Source organism: Bufo bufo, chromosome 6 (assembly GCF_905171765.1).
Source record: "Bufo bufo chromosome 6, aBufBuf1.1, whole genome shotgun sequence".
Classification (NCBI taxonomy): domain Eukaryota; kingdom Metazoa; phylum Chordata; class Amphibia; order Anura; family Bufonidae; genus Bufo; species Bufo bufo.
In genome coordinates this window covers 352,606,472-352,624,102 of record NC_053394.1, presented here as the reverse complement: position 1 = coordinate 352,624,102, position 17,631 = coordinate 352,606,472, and the positions used below count along the sequence as shown (strand labels likewise).

The 17,631-nt window shown below is 43.3% G+C and overlaps 1 protein-coding gene across 4 annotated transcripts in view; it reads right to left on the bottom strand.

Annotated features, from left to right (window-relative positions):
- Nucleotides 1-17,631, bottom strand: part of SEPTIN9 (septin 9) — a 205,303-nt gene that overhangs the window by 80,635 nt on the left and 107,037 nt on the right. For all 4 annotated transcript variants that reach the window (XM_040438735.1, XM_040438737.1, XM_040438736.1 and 1 more), the window contains one exon: nt 15,139-15,747. In XM_040438735.1, the coding sequence (XP_040294669.1) occupies nt 15,139-15,747 (609 nt within the window). The remainder of the gene's footprint in view (nt 1-15,138; nt 15,748-17,631) is intronic.

Below are 17,631 nucleotides of genomic sequence, written 5' to 3'. Positions count from 1 at the left end.
GCCGGATCCGGCATTCAGGCACGTCTTCAGTTTTTTTCCGCCGGAGATAAAACTGTAGCATGCTACGGTTTTATCTTTTGCCTGATCAGTCAAAATGACTGAACTGAAGACATCCTGATGCATCCTGAACGGATTACTCTCCATTCAGAATGCATAGGGATATGCCTGATCAGTTCTTTTCCGGTATAGAGCCCCTGTGACGGAACTGTATGCCGGATAAGAAAAACGCTAGTGTGAAAGTACCCTAACAGGGCCGTGCATCTGTGTGCAGGACAGATTTGTATCCACTGACAGTAAACAATGAAGTCTCCTGATGAAGAACAGCAAGCAGAGATCTTGAAAACTAGGAGGAGTTCACAGAAAATATGTATTGGAAAAATTGTATAACTTTTCATTATACAAATAATAACCTTTTTTGGCTAAAACTTGGAAAACCCATTTAATGAGTCCTTTAATTTCTATCGCGTTTCTTATGTATTATTTGTCTTCGTCTATTCACATGACCATATTTTTTTTGTTTGTGTACTTAGCGTGTGCACAATGGGCTGCACATGGATAACAAATGGACCCACAGAAGTAAGTGTCCATGCCAAGTGTCCAAGAACCAAGGGCCCATGCTGAGAAACTCAGACTATGTCCTATTTTGGACTGAAGACCACTGGAGACTGGACCTACCATGTGATGGACACCACCTACTGACTTATGATAGAGTCCGAAAATGGCTTGGACCACCCGTTCAGCCAATCGCTGGTTGAGGCGGGTCACTTCTCTGACCAGTGATTGGCAAAACAAGCAGTCCAAACCGTTTCCAGGGTATGGAGGCCAAGAACACGAAGTGGATAGGAGTGACGCCTGGAGCAGCAGCCAAACAGCAGTGGTCAGGGATCGGCAAGTTACTACTGATTATTATTTGTTCCTCACTCCGACTTAAAAAAATAAAATAAAAAATGCTCTGGAATACGCCTGACATCCAGAGAATGTGCAGTCATCTAGTGTTTTGACACCTGCACAGTGAGTCCCGCTGCCGTGTACTTGGAGTCAGAGGCTCACCGCGCAGGTGCAGAATCTTGGCGACTTGTTCCCAAGACTTGGCACCTGCGCAGTGAGTTTAAGTTTACTGTACAGGTGCCAAAAACACTAGATGATGGCGCATGCATGGTATTTCAGCTGCAACACATCTGATTTAAACAAGCTGAGAGAAGTAGAATTGGGACGTGGCAACCTTGACTTTGAGCGGGAAGTCCACTGCTCCCCTTAACTTCAAAGCGTCTATTATAAAGATGTTTGTCTGCAAAGTTAGCCACCAGATGATGTAACCAAAAGCATCCATTGGGACTTGACGAACAGAGCTGTAGGGTAGTCCAGGTGGATGGGGGGCCGTTATGGTGGTGACCGGTTCCCTTCGGTGCACGGTGTTTATTTCTGATGAATGTTTGTTTGCATCTTCTGGTTGTTTTTAGCATAATGTAATGTGTGAAATTCATCGTGCTGTATCCTTGACAATAAATACAGGATTTCTATGAGCTCCTGGCATAGGAATGAGTTGAGCAGAAGAAAGAAACAGCATGACTTTTTGGATACTTAGCGAGCAATGTTTTCCAACATACCCTCCTCCCCAAGAGCGTTCTCTGCTCTAAAAGGCAGAAATAGTTCCAGAATTCCCCGGGGTAACACTTCTCTGTACAACCCTCACACACACTTGGAACAGATGTGATCAGGAGAAAACAAGTGTACTGCCAAAAAAAAAAAGAGCAAAGGAGGGGAGCCATAACGGACAGGGGGCGCGTGAATGGCAGAGATGAAAAGCGGTAAATAAAGAAGTAGGTAAATGGAAGGAAAGCTGGCAACCACCGCCACGTAATTTTATAGAAGATTTACCAGAAACTGGAGATAGATTTATAAGAGGTTGCTGTTTCATTGTAGCATGGGATCTCCCTCCCTTCCTTCATCATCTTATCCTAACTTGGCCAGGTCTGCGGAATATAAACAGTTTGCAACTTTGTATACAGCATGCTGAAGAAGGGATCACGTCTTCTCAGAGGGGGCGAGAGCCACACCAGGAGCCCAATTCTGTATACTCCCTGCCCTACAGGAGAACTCAGTAATTGCATAACAACATAGTCACTGTTTGACCATTGTTGCAGCAGACATGAATCTGACCATAAACCGGTCATTGATTGATAGGATATCTTCCCATTTTAAAAGCTTGCTTAGTAAAACTATTGATCTTACCAAAAAAGAAGAACAACCCCCTCCTCCCCAGGTCCAAAAACAGGTAACTTATCTATAATTAAGTAAATTATCTACATAGAATCCTCCTCATGGAAGCCCAACTCTTGCCCAATGGCCATATGGACATCCTGGACTGGACCATGTAAAATGATGTAGGTAAAATGTCAATATACTGTATGTTTAGTATAAAGCACATATCATATGCATAATAAAACAACCTATATGTAGACTATATGATTGAAGGTACGTAGAAACCTGACCATGACACCTATATGAGCTTGTTGGGCATCCCTTTCCAAAACCATGAGTGTTCATATGGATTTAGGTCCTTTTTGTAGTTATAACCACCACCACTCTTCACACTTTTGGATTGTGTTTCTTGAAATGTGTGAGTGCCATCCAGCCAAAATACAGTTCTCTGGGCATCCACCAGTTTGGAACTGTAGTCATTGGTGCACCAATTATAGCCGATTTTTACATACTGTACTTTGCAGTCCCGCACTGTGAATTTGCATGGTTTACTGCCTGGGGGGCTGAGTTAATGTTACTTTTAGATGTTTCCACTGATTTGTGGCAAAGATGGCATTCTATGGTAATGCCACATTTAAAGTTTTTTTTCAGGATTTGGCCTCTTTTTATTTATGCCCCCCTAGCATGTCGTCCCTTATGGAAAGCATCATACTCACCTGCTCCTTATCATTCCGTCCAGCACCCTGGCTCTGCTTGGCATTCTTCCAGTCCCCGACTTGTTTACTTCCAGCTGAGGTACAGCCGAGGTCACTTATTACTGCTCCAGCCAATGACTAGCCTCAGTGGTGACATGTCACCATGCAGCATGTCACTGCTGGGCCACATGCTTCTTGGGGACAGGTCACTGCTGGGGCCAATCATTGGCTGCAGCGGCACATGTGACCCTGTCCGTACCTCAGCTGGAAGTAAAACTATGTCGGTTCTCACCACCCATTAAAACAGGATTGAGACAAACCTTGGATGGGCTCTTTTGGGGGCCTCTGCAGATGCATGGTCTGCCTTATGGTAGTAATGGAGAAACCATAACACTCTAGGTTTCAAGAACGACTTCTCGGGTTTATTCACATGAATATGAAGAGCAACGCTTCAACCCCTTGTTGGGTGTTTCTCAAATTTGAGAAAAGACCCAACATAATGGGTTAACTAATTGAAGCTGTACCAAAAAAAAATGACATCCGGCTTCCAAAGTCTACTGTGGTTAGTGACTCATTAAGAGATGCTGCAAAAGCTCGTACCTTCTGTTATAAAGTTATCTGTCAAGGAAAACTGAACTTAAATCCAACGCGGTTTAGGAAAACTGTCTTGGTGCTGCGTCCAGATTTCATGTTTTTATGGGATCCTGTCTGGTAAACGTGAATACATGACAGCATCATGAGTGGGACTACTGGGTTACAACATGTATCTAGGCCAGGGATCAACAACCTCTGGCACTCCGGCTGTGGTGAAATTACACTCCCGGCATGCACACTTGCTTGGCTGGTCCTGGGACTCCCATAGAAGTGAATGGAGCAGGCTGGGAGTTGTAGTTTTGCAACATCAGGAGTTGCTGATCTCAGATTCCCTTGAAACCGGGATCGGTGTGTGAATGACTTTAATCTGAATACAGTGATGCAGTATATGTTGGCTCTCTATAAGAAACAGGAAATAATAAAAATCTAATCTCAAATTTCCCCGGGCCAAAAAGAAGGGTGAGTTGTTTAATGTCTCCCGCAATAATGCAAGGAGCTGATGATGTCATAGCAATTTAGCAAATCTAGTCGAGTCTGCTAATTACCATATCCCTATAGATAGGATATCATGTGTCAAATGATTGCAGTAGTTGCATGTCCTAGTCTTTACTGGAATAGATGGAAAACTCAACTCACTTTTCCAGTTCTGATTATCCAGTGAAAAAGGGGTTCTCTAGGAAAGATTTAAAATGGCTGCAGGCAACCTACACAGAATGCTCTAACCCAGGCATGCTCAACCTGCGGCCCTCCAGCTGTTGTAAAACTACAACTCCCACAATGCCCTGCTGTAGGCTGTTCGGGCATGCTGGGAGTTGTAGTTTTGCAACAACTGGGGGGCCGCAGGTTGAGCATGCCTGCTTTAACCCATGCATATACTACATATTGGTGAGTGTTCCTGTCAGGCTGCTCAGCCATGAAGACATACCACAGGCAGCATTACATCATAACTATCTATTGTAGAGCAGTGTGTGGGGCATAGTGAAGCTCTCACTCCCTCCTCACCCCTCTAAGCAGAGTCCTGTTCATATTTAGGATAAGTTGCTGGAGACCATTTTAAATCATTCCTGGAGAACCCCGTTAACTACAACCAAACCAACATTACCAAAGTCTGATAGAGCCTCAGTGGCTTACGAATATTGTAAAGTAAATGCCTCTTGATTTTTGTGGTCTTGCTGTGATGCAAACATCTACAAATGTAGAAATGGTTTAGTTGTCTTTTAATATATGATCATGTATTCATGTGTTCTCTGATAGTGACCCTTTTTGGAAAATTTGCAAAACTGCCCACTGGTGTCCTGATGGCCATAAAAGTGGCATGGAGCTACCTCCTCCGCTACATGTCCCCTAAGGCCTCTTGCATACGAGCGAGTATTCCGCGCGGGTGCAATGCGTGATGCGAACGCATCGCGCCCGCACGGAATCTGGCCCCGTTCATTTTCTATGGGGCTATGTACATGTGCGTTGGTTTTCACACATCACTTGTGCGTTGCGTGAAAATCGCAGCATGTTCTATATCCGGAGATTTTCACGCAACGCTGACCTCATAGAAGTGAATGGGGCTGCGTGAAAATCGCAGCATGTTCTATATTCAGCGATTTTTAACACAACGCTGGCCTCATAGAAGTGAATGGGGCTGCGTGAAAATCGCAAGCATACGCAAGCAAATGCGGATGCAATGCGTTTTTTTTACGAATGGTTTCTAAAGAGATGTACGCGTGTGCAAAACGCATTAAATCGCATTGCACCTGCGCGATAAAAATTGAACAACTGAACGCAATCGCAGGCAAAACCGAATGACTTTGCCTGCGAAATCGCACATTTTTCACTGAACACATTCGCAACGCATCCGGACCTATTCTGGACACGCTTATCTGCAAGGGGCCTAACTATCGAAACTTAACATTTTTAATACAGCTTATAAAAATATATATATGTACACTGGCCACAGAATGACCTTCCTGGGCCACTGATTGGCTGAGCAGACATCTCATGACATTTGGAGACCAGCGGAGACCCAGTAAGGATTGGAATGGCAGCAGCGATCATTTGGTAGGGGTGAGTATTGATTCTTCTATTTCTTTACAATATTCTTATAAATATAACTTTACTTAAAATGTTGTCCAGCTAAAATACTATTGTCTTGCTCATGAGGTTGGTGGAGGCCTCTTGGCAAAAATGATGGGGATCCCCTCTCCAGTAGTGATGTCATATCACATAATTTGTCGATAACTCACACTGTCACAAAACAAATTTGTTCAAAATCAGCCTTTTGGAATACTGAGGGGCTACCCCTCTGCTTAAAAGACTGCCCCCTTCCACTTGATGAACAGGCCCAGAAATCTTGCTCGTCCCTGTCAATCTCACACTAGGTCCGTTGCTCCGAGTATTGGCGCAAACGCAAAGGAATTGCTGCTGCTATATGAGTAGCGCAGATACCGACTGTGCATGGACCACTAACGGCTCCACTTCTGGGTGCGCCCAGACTTAAAGGGAACCTGTCATGTGGATATTTGAATATAATCTAACTAATTATATACAATCATTAACTACTAAAAAGTACCTTAGATGTATTCACTTACTGGTGTGACAGATGGTTACCTCATAATATACACACAAAGATGCCACATGCCTCATGCTAATGAGCTGATTTGAGTCCAGCGTGATGTCAGTGAGTCCAGCGTTTTTTTAATTCAGAGCTATAGCCACTCCCCTGCCTACCTGCTGCTGATTCATATGGAAAATAACTGTCAATCAGCAGCCGGTAGGCGGGGAGAGTCAGGAGCTCATGAATATTCAGGACTCATCATTATCAGCTGGAGCTTTTCAATACAAGATGTTGGCAGATTTCCTGGGTCAATTAAAGAAAGTGACCCAGCATTTTGCTAAGAGAATCAGTCACTTATTTATGTTGGCCTTAGTTAGGACACCATAAAACTGGTGACAGGTTCCCTTTAAGCGACACATGAGCAGTTGGTAGCAGAAGCAGATCTTCTGCACTTTTGCCAATACTGGGAGCAACGGTGCCAGAGCCAGATTGACAGGGCCAGGAAAGATGTCTGTCCCTGTCCTACAAAGGGGAGCAGTGGTGCCTTTTGAGCAGAGACGCCAGGCCCCACGATGCCCCAGAAAGCTGATTTTAAATTGTTAGAATTGATTTGCTCACCTCTACTATGGAACCTCCTGTTCCTTCCGCAATAGTAGATTTTTGGGGGGGATAAGGATCATTTTCCCATGCCCAGATATTTTTTATTTTTTTTGAGGCCTAAGAGAATTGCACAGAAGATTGATTTCTGCAGTGGGGGGAGTTACGAAACGACTCCATTATACACATCTGCTTTCTGCTGTCACGTCAAACATTGAAGACAGAGTTCTGGTTCTTATCCTGATCCTACTGTAGAGATGAATTCCACTACAGATAGAATAATACTGTATGTGCCCATGGAAAAAACGTTCCAAAAATATCTTTGGGCCAAGATGTAGTTCTGAGAACAGTGAAGAATGATGGCTTGTGCACCGAGGATATTTCACAGTTTAATCATGTTTAATGCTGAATATAAATCAACGTCTGGGGCAGCTGTTGGCATTTAATTAGCCCTATCCAAAGCAGCTGTCCTGCCCCCCGTTATATCACAACTTCACCTCCTCATCCTTGCCATCCAAGCAGCTGCCGGGCTGCATCCTGAGCTTAAGGATCATTCCCCCCAAATCCTAAACAAACGTCTGCAGGATCAGCAGGCCCCCACGAGACGCCAGAGATTAGATCCTTCCTTTCCCACTGGCTCTTACTAATGGAGAGAGTGGGACAAGTCCTTCTGCTGTCAGTGAGCACCACGTTCATAGACAGCTGGCCAGGCTCGGAGATCAGGACTTAACCACTTGAGCACTTGTGCATCACACAACATTTAAGATCCCATTAGCGTAAGTAGGAAATCATTTACAGAAAATACGAGCGAAAACAGAAGACTAAAGCTGCCCATACATAACATAACAGGCGGCCATAATGGCCGTTTTAGGCCATTTTGGTCCGCCATTGTTTAAAAGTTTATGGACAATGACAGATCAAAAATATAATCTGCATGGTCGGCTGAATCTACGTGTTATGCCTGATCTGCCGAATCTAGATATTCATTGGCTACTTTGCGCAAGCCCATTGTTTCTTTTTTTTTACCTGGCTTCCTGATTGGCCGGTTTTGTCTGTCACATTGCTGGTGGGATCAACGATCCCATGAACGACTGGTCGCATTCTAGCTGATGCTTCTCATATGTGTATGGCCTCATGCACACGACCGTTGTTGTGGTCCGCCTCCGAGCTGCATTTTTTGCGGCTCGGGTGCGGACCCATTCACTTCAATGGGGCCGCAAAAGATGCGGACAGCACTCCGTGTTCCGTGGCCCCGCAAAAAAAATATAGCATGTCCTATTCTTAGAAGAAGAATAGGCATTTCTTCAATGGGCCACCCATTCCATTCCGCAAATTGCGGAAGGCGCACGGATGGCTTTCGTTTTTTGCGAATCCGCAGTTTGCGGACTGCAAAAAACGGAACGTCGTGTGCATGTAGCCTATGGCCGACTTTGATGATGTTGACCAGTGAGTACCATTCTCCGAAATGTACCATTCTCCCTAGTTTTCTATGATTGTCAAACTTTGTTACAGAAAATAACATTACTTAAAGGTATTGTGCTATCATGGACAAAGGTTATTTGCGCCACAATCTGCGACTTTTCCCCGCTCACGCCAGGTCTAAAAAAGTGGGCAGTGAAGGGGACGGGCTGACATGCCCATCTCACTCATCATTTTCTATGCCTGTTTTAGGCCAATAAATTGGTCTAAGGGTCCATTCACACGTCCGCAAAATGGTTCCGCATCCGTTCCGCAATTTAGTGGAACGGGTGCAGACCTATTCATTTTCAATGGGGCCGGAATGTGCTGTCCGCATTCGCATTTGCGGATCCGCACTTCGGCATCCGTGGTTCTGTTTCCGCAAAAAAATAGAACATGTCCTATTCTTCTCCGCACTTGTGGACAAGATTAGGCGTTTTCTATTATAGTGCCGGCAATGTGCGGTCCGCAAATTGCGGATTGCACATTGGCAGTGTCCGTGTTTTGCGGATCCGCAGAAGACTTACGGACGTGTGAATGGACCCTAAATGTAAGACAGCTAAGAGACTTCTTCATAACTTCAGCGGATCCACTGCCAGATATAGGAGTTATTAAGACCGGCGTCTAAAACACCGGTCTTAACAAATGACCCCCATAGTTTTGGTAGCATTGGTTGAAGATCTTATGTGTAAGGGGGGGCCTCCTGACTCTCTACCAGTGGCATGTGCTGGGAAAAGAAGGATCTGACATGTTGGATTTCAGCATGTCTGAACTCTTTCCATTGGAGATAGGCCACCAGAGTGAATTAAACATGCATGGTATATGAAGCATGTTTGTGTAGGACTACAGTGAAATGTGTCGGTTGAACAGAGAAATGTTATCCTTGGAGGTCCATCTTCACAGCCATTTTTACTTGCTCCTATCAATCTAAAAAAGTTAAAGGACATCTGTCAGCAGATTTGTACCTAAGAAACTGGTTGACCTGTTACATGTGCGCTTGGCAGCTGAATCTGTGTTGGTTCCATGTTCATATGTGCCCGCACTGCTGAGAAAAATAATGTTTTAATATATGCAAATTAGCCTCTAGGAGCAATGGGGGTGTTGCCGTTGCACCTAGAGGCTCTGCCCTCTCTGCAACTCCCACGCCCTCTTTACTTTGATTAACAGGGCCAGGTGTGATGATTACACCGCATGGTCCTGTCAATCAAAGTGGAGAGGATGCAGCAGGTCAGCCTGGTTCATAGGTAAAAATCTGCCCTTTACGCACCTTTTACAAATAGTCTTGATTATAATATCTGATCATTATGCAGAGCTGGTTATTTTCCTGGTTGGTCTGCTCCTGCAGTTATACCACCTTCTACCCGTGTCTCCTCCATGTCTTACTGATATACCAAATGTATGTTCGAAAGAAGTAAGAGATAGATTGCAGTATGAAAATTAATTGCCAAAATGTAACCGGGCGAGGGCAGGTTGGCTCGGTGAGGTACAGAGAAGCATCCAGCCACGTCTCCAATATCTAATATTCCTACTGCTGATTTCAAAGTTATCAAAACAAGGACGGTAAAGCTGTTATTACCCGATAACGTTTCCACTCCACTAAAATCTGCTAAATCAGACAATAAAAAGTCGTGTGACAAGATGCGCTGAGGCCAGAGTTGGCCAGGAAAGGGTTTTCATTTGTAGAATAAAGCCAGTTTCCAATCTCCTCCCAGGACAACAGAATTCCCAGATCACTGGGTATGTTTCATGACTCACTAGGTCAGACGTCCCTGCGCACCCCCTCCCCCTTAGTCCCTTAGTCGTAGCTCATTTGGCAATCAAAGCCAATATTCTTCAACAAACTTTTTCCTAGCTGTGCATGCGTTTTACTGTTTAGTTGGAGTTCAGTAGAAAAGAAATAAGGGAAATGACTGTGTCTGGACAATGAATTGGAAATCAAATTCTGCAACCCCCCAAAATGATGATGATATTTCCTAACAAATCTTTGAATAAGTAAAGTATGAGCTTGTTTTGCATCGTTTTTTAATTTTCATTGTACATGACTTTTAGTCATTTTGTAGCACAGATTGAGATCGAGTTTATGGAAATGCCCAGCTCTTTGCTCTTTCCGTAACTCCCATTGTAGTGAATGGGAGCTCTGCATAGAGCATAGCACAACAAGCTACGCGGCTTCTGTAACTTCCAGTTATGGAAGCAGTGTAGCGTCTTGTTTTGCGCTTTTTCTGAAGCCCAGCCAACTTTGGTCAGTGCTTAGTCCCAACTTCCCATGGAAGTGGCGAGATGTAACAACCCCTTTACTACAAAAAAAAGCCTACGTAACCCGACTCTGATGCCTGATTATACCTGTAGGCAGTAATGAGCGCTATTCATCCACTGAACACTTGACACAAAACTTTACCCTTATTATGGGGTATTCTGGTTTCTCATTGTCGAATGAAAAGCTATGTAATTTTCTAACATACCTTGTGTAGAAGTCCTTTATGGTTTTTAAGATCTACGCTTGCTGCCTTTCAATGGATACCTTCACTTGAATGGGAGCTGAAAATGGTCTTCTGCCTCCAACTACATCTACTGTTTAGTGTCTGATGCTGGCGCCTGCCGATAACAGTTGACCGGTGAGACTGCCGTGTGTCAGAAAATAGCTAAGCGCAATTTATTTAAGTCCCATAGCCAGGGGCGGATTGGGAACTTAAAGTGGTCCTGCAAAAAAAACTAAAAGTGACCCCATGTCGTAGGCATATCCGGATTGACAGAAGACAGGGCAACAAAAGTAGGCAGGGCACAAGATACCGCCCCATCAGAACCAAATACCACAGTGCAGGATAAAGTATTGACACCCGCATCACAGTACACAGCTGTATTACTGTCCTGAGGACGAAGATGTAGTTGAATTCAGGAGGGCAATTGTGGATGCCGGCGAGGGGCAAAGGAACCATCAACATTAATCAGCATTAATTAATGCTGAGAGAGCATTAGATCATTATGTACCCAGCCGGGGGCCATGAGGAGAGCTTTGGTGGCCTCCTGGGGATTGGTCCATCGGGAAACTTCCCTGTAGGGTCCATGGCCAGTTCACCCCTGTCCATAGCAGTGAATGAAGAAGATGCTGTACAGTACATGTGCGATCTGCTCTCCATTCACTCCAGGGCCTCGTTCTTGAGATAGGAACAGGTCCCAGAGCCACCACTATTTGACATTTGTGTCATATCCTAGCAATATGCCATAAATGTCCCAGATGGGATAACCCCTTTACAACAATTTCAGATTGTTATCTCATAGGATAATCTATTAACTTTTGACTAGAGGGCATTTTGCCCCAAAAACCAGAGAATAGAAGCAACAGCAGGCGGCAACCCGTCCCTGCATGCAATGTCTCATATGTGCAGTTGTACATGATGTACACTGTAGGCTCCTTGGCACATTTGTTTTTTGTGAGGGGGGTTCCCCAGATTAGACCTTTAGTGATGAAACATTGACGTCCTGTACGAAGTATAACCCCTCATACGGCATGGGTAATATATTGATTGTGCTACCACCTCGAAAAATCTTAGTTTTGTCCCCTCCCTTATAAAAACACTGTTATTTTCCATTTTTAGTCCACACCTTTGAAACCTTCAGCTGTTTTATAAACTCTAGAAAACTATAGAGGAAGAAGTACTTAAGTAACGTAGAAAAGTAAAAAAAAAAACACTTTCTGTCTATCAGTGACCCATTTCTTTGGGATCATGAGCTCTATATGTTACTGGAAACCAGTAAGAGTCATGTGACAAGTCATCGGAACAATGAGACCATTTTGGAAGCCTGGACACAGGGCATTCTTTAAAGGTTATTCATTAATCATATGATGCAATATGTGCAAAGAGCGACTAAAATGTAAAATATCCGTCCAGGACTTGAACCCACTTTGCTGTACTGAACAGAAATGAGATTTTAAAACTTTAGCTCGGCAGAAAATCAACTCGACATCGTTCATATCATATGGAAAATGAAATTCATGCGCCACACGGGAGACTGGAGTCTAACCTCGTCTCTCCGAAATCAATGCAAGCATTTAATAAAAAAGGGGAAAGGCCACAATGACATTATGATATCATCAATATTGTAGAGCAAGTACGGCTTCAACTGGCCATGGAGTCAAAGGATGGCAGATGGGAGGCTGTAGCATTAATCAGTCTGGCGCCACATGCACAAAAAAAACAAAAACAGCAAAAACCTGGTGTCAAGTTTTACATAGAAAGAAAATAAATGCATCAAATGTTAGAGCTTCAGGAGGGTCACGTTAAATTTTACATCTATCACCATAATGCAAACAGTACAAAAGATTTTTTTTTCTTTTTTTGCTATAATATATCCGGTAGTACTATCATGCTGCTGCATTACCCTAAACCTTGGGGAGACAACCTTTGTGGTTCAAAGCCCACATTGCCAGATTATGATACTCTAATGCTAGCCATATACTGGGGCCCCAAGCAATGTTTTATCTGGGGGTCCTAATCAAAAACATTTTTTCTATAGCATTATATCCAATAATAATACATGATATCATGCCAATAAAACCAGGTCTGTGAAGTAATAGCATAATATACTATACTTACAGAGAATCTGTCACCAGCGACCTCCCTATCAAACTGTTTGCATAGCTGTGGTTCATGTGATTAAAAGCGCATTTGCCTTTGTTGATCCAAGGTGCAGTTCCCAAGCTAAAATGCTTTTTCTTAACATGCAAATTAGGCCTTTAGTGCAATGAGGGAGTCGCTGTTGCTCATGTTTCACCCAAGCTCTTTTCCTTTCTGTGGCCATCCCTTTCCTGGCTGCTTGGATTGACAAGACCAAGCAGGGGCAAAACAGCGAGTGAAGGGCTGGCTGCAGAAAGGAACGGAGGTTGTGTGCAACAAGAGCAATATTAACGCCCTCATTGCACTAAACTCCTGAACTGCATATTGGAATGGAGTAGAGATGAGCCAAGTATTTCAAAATTCCATTCAGCTGCTTTTCCAAATTTTACAAAAAAATTAGCTTCTTGACAAATTACTTTGTCACAAAGCGCATTTCTTTGTAAGTAGTGGGTGCAATGGTAGGGAGCGGCGATTGCGCCGCCCTCCGTCATTGTACCCCTGAGATGCCGAGTTCATAATAACAGAGTTATTAGCTGAAATAGCGTAAAAAACAAAAAAAACATACTTAACATCTATTTGCTCGCGATGGGCCATCAATATTTGGTGCAAAATCTTGCGCGGCCGGCATGGTGACGTTATACATCACCGCACACGGAATTTCGTGCAAGATCTTCAAGCAAGATTGTGGTGCCCGGCCCGTCGCGACCACATGGATGAAGTATGATTTTTTTATTAGATTTTTTACGCTATTTCAGGTAAAATCGATTCGCTAACATGAAGCACGAGGAAATTCGGCTTTGCGGCGAATCAAATTTATCATGAAATTTTGATTGAAGTCACTTCGATTCGCTCAACACTAGAATAGAGCCTTGGACCGGCGTTTTAATCAGGTGAACCACAGCTATGTGTCTATGCAAACAGTTTTATAGGGAGGTCACTGGTGTCTTAGTAATGTATCATATTATTAACCCACAGACACACTTTTATCAGCATTATTTCATGTATTTTCAGTTAAATATTTTGTTAGAGAGGCCATGTGACATCATAGCTCTAGCCTTTAGTAGATTACATCCCTGTCTGCGCAGTCACTATTGTGTTGCATTATTCACATTCGGAGTCCACATTGTGCTTCTTTCTGCTGCGTAGTCTTTTCCTACAGACACAGTCACTCACAGCGCATGACCCTCTGCACCCAACTGCTGCCGGACCCTTCTCCTTCTGCACCCAACTGTATTTTAATTGGTGGGCCGCGACAGTTCAATGCTCTCAGACACTCCCAGACTTCTGCGCCTGGGGTGTATACATAACTTCTCTCTGTCAGTGACGAAGTGACGTCATGTACTGCGCCAGCATTTTTTGTTCATAGAGGCAGTTCCCTGCATGTCCACAACTGTATCTGTGTCCTCACCTCGGGGGCCCACTGAAAAGTGGGTCACCACACAATTGCCTGGTTTGCATGGTGGTAAATACCGCCACTGGCCATAAACATGGCTTAAATGTCAGCTAATTCCCCAAAGAGGTATTTCTCCCAATTCCACCATAAACGAGCATGCATGCTCATTTCAATGGGAAGAAAGGGAATAAGCCATGTGGCGAAACCAATTCAAGCCAGATCTTTATCTTTTGTGGATGGCCAAAAGTAAGAAATTCAGAACCATCACATTCTGGAACAAATGCAACCTTTGGAGTTATACAAGGCTGTAGTACAGGGCTAGGCAACCTCCCACACTCCAGCTGTTGGGAAACTACTACTTGCAGAATGCACACTTGCTCTGCTCTTCCTAGAGCTCCTAAAGAAGTGAATGGAGTCTGTTGGGAACTGTAGTTTCACAACAGCTGGAGTGCCAAAGGTTCCTGGCCTCTGGTCTAGTAGGTTAGAGGACCTACTTCCTTCTTGATTCCATGTAAGGAATAGAGCTAATGGATTTCATAGCTTGCAGTTACTTCTGGATTATTACAGAGGCATAACTTTATGCTAAGTTAATCAAGAACAAGGGATCTTATACTGTTCTTGCATGTCCGTTCCTGAGCCAGAAAATGCGTTATATCCACCGATGAGGTGCAATGTAGCTGCAACACAATGAGCCTTGCTTTGATGTCCTAAGGTATCGTAGAAAGATCAAGTAAAATGATGGAACCTCTATGGAAGAATCACATGCTGCTTATACTGCGCCAACAAAAGTGCCAATGGGTCTAAAGTCAAATGATATCAACAACTAGCCCTTGAATAAATGCTACAGGACACTCCTTCCAGTAGTCCTCTAATGATCCTGCTTTACCTTCAGATACTTCTTGTATCACACCTGTATTGCCTCTTTTCATACACATTGCACCTATGTTATTCTTAAAACATCTTGCACCATAAATTACAACAAAAATAAAGATGGAAGATCTAAATCAATAACCTTGGGTTGAAGCAGAGATCACTTACCCTCAGGGGTTCTTTGCTGAACCTCTACCTGGACAGGTTGTGGTTTCGGTTCTTGATGGTGAAGCACAGTGGATGTTGGAATGGAGTTTTCAATCTGCTTGACTGGAGGGACTTCTGGAGATTTAGGCACCTGGATCTCAATTCGTTTAGCATTGGATTCTTCTACTTTTCTTTGGTTCAATTCAGGTATTTTCGAATTTGGGGACTCTCCACGGAGATCATGAGGCTTTCCCAGAGAGATCTCTGCTCTTCTTGGTATGGGTTCTGGTGGTTTATGTCCAGACAGTTCAGCCCTCTTCAAACCAAACCTTGACATTGCTGGGGCAGAATTTTCCACCTGCTTTGATGAGATGTCAATGGAAATCTCTGTTCGCCTTGACATAGGTTCTGGGTGCCGGGATCCAGACAACTCAAAACGTCTTAGTGACGATTTAGGGGACCTCTGACCACCAATTTCTGCATGTCTCAAGTGTGGCTCATTCCTAGCGCTTTGGTCCTGAAATTTCTGTGCGGCTGCACCTCTTAGCAGTGGGTTTGGGGTTCTACGTGGTTGGACAGAGGGGTTCGGAGATTGGTCGACCTCCTCAACCTCAAAAGACCTCTTCAGTGCTAAGAATAATAGAAAAATCAATGTTCAATTTATATGAAATTTCCGTTAATAAATAACATCTGGTAATATACAAACATAGAGACTGACTCATAATTAGGAACAGAAGAATCATGCTGCAGGATACATCGGCAAGATTCGCGCCAACTTCACCATTAGCCCAGCTTTTAGATTAATAACTCATCTCTATCCATTTATACAAAGCACACTCCACATTGGCTCATATACTTCCAAAAGTCACTTGTTTTGTGGAATAATCCCTTCCAGCTGGGTTAGTGGTCTACAAACAAGGAGGTATATTTATCAAAACTGGTGTAAAGGAAAACTGGCTTAGTTGACCATAGCAACCAGATTCTACCTTTAATTTTTCCAAATGAGCTCTGAAAAATGAAAGGTGGATTCTGATTGGTTGCTAGGGGCAGTTTTCCTTTACACCAGTTTTGATGACTCTACCCCAGGATCTAGCATGAAATTCAGCTTGTAAATACCCAACACAGAAAGACAGTCTACATAGAGCATTATTTCTTCCAAGCTGTATTTATGAAGAAGTTTTTAAAACTTTTTATCAAACTCTCATGCTTAAATTGAGCTTACTATTGCAGTGTCCCACTGCAATGCAGCAATAAACTGCAAAGGGGTTCAAAAATGCACTTTTTATGCGGTTAAGGTATTCCCATAGTTTTTATGCACGTGGTGTTAATAGACTTAACATTACTAACATTACTAAATATGCACTTTGGATTACTTCTTATTCTACACCCATACATACACATACTGTAGACCCTCAAGTATTTGCAGGTCTAACTCTGGCGGACCTTCGAGTCCATGTATTTCTTCGATGGTCAATCATTTACCACCACTACAAGGGCAATGTATGGCTGTCTACAACTTATCTGGTTGATTGCTGGGGTTTCAGAATCCAGGCCCTTGATGAATAGGGACCCACTTCACACTAAAAAGGTGCTGTCCCAGTTAGACAACCCCGGTGATGTATATGCCTAGAAGAAGAACTGTATTGCTGGATAGACCTGTAAGGCTATGTCATGGTTTACCTCAAGAATTATCACCTCTTTAACAGAAAATGTCTCTCCACCAGAACTATGAGAAACAGCAGGGTACTCACCTTGTGTTAACTAGTCATACATACTGTAAGCAAGTCCATTTCTGTTAATTACCAAGAGATTATGGATCAGAGGAAATGTGACTTAACTACTTTTCTACTGGTTGGCCTGAAGTTCGCAGTCTCCACCAAGCAGTAGAAGAATTAGCATTTTCATTTTGCTTCTCTTCTGCTGACAAAGACTAACCACATCCTACGCCCAGATGTAACACTCTGATCTATACTCCTATTCATTCACCAAAGCGGTCAGGAAACAGTTAAAGAAAAATCCAACATCAGCAAATCTATATCCAGGACAAAAAAAAAAGGGACACAAGGCCAAATGCAATAAAAAAATCTGTTAAGTTAAGGACGGAGCAAATTTTGGGGGCAGCATGGTGAGTTGTTGGAAAACGTATTATGAAACGTAGAGAACACATCTTTGGGTCGCATTGCCAGGTCAGTCATGAAGTAAATGAGATCCATATGCTGAACACATAGGTATACCTATTGATCAATGTAATTGCAAACTGATTAATGTTGTTAATTGCCGGAACAGAGAGGTAAGATGAACGTGTCTTCAAGGCACATCCAACTGGTGCTTGGGTCTAGATTAAAATTTATATTGGGAATGTGGAACGGACATAGGTCCTGTTCGTATGTATGGATAAAAATATCAAACCTTGGCTTTTAAATCCCCCACTACTAGTGTGTCAATGTTTTTAAAGGGCATCTGTCAGCAGATTTGTACCTATAAAACTGAGAATAATGAGGTTTTAAGATATAC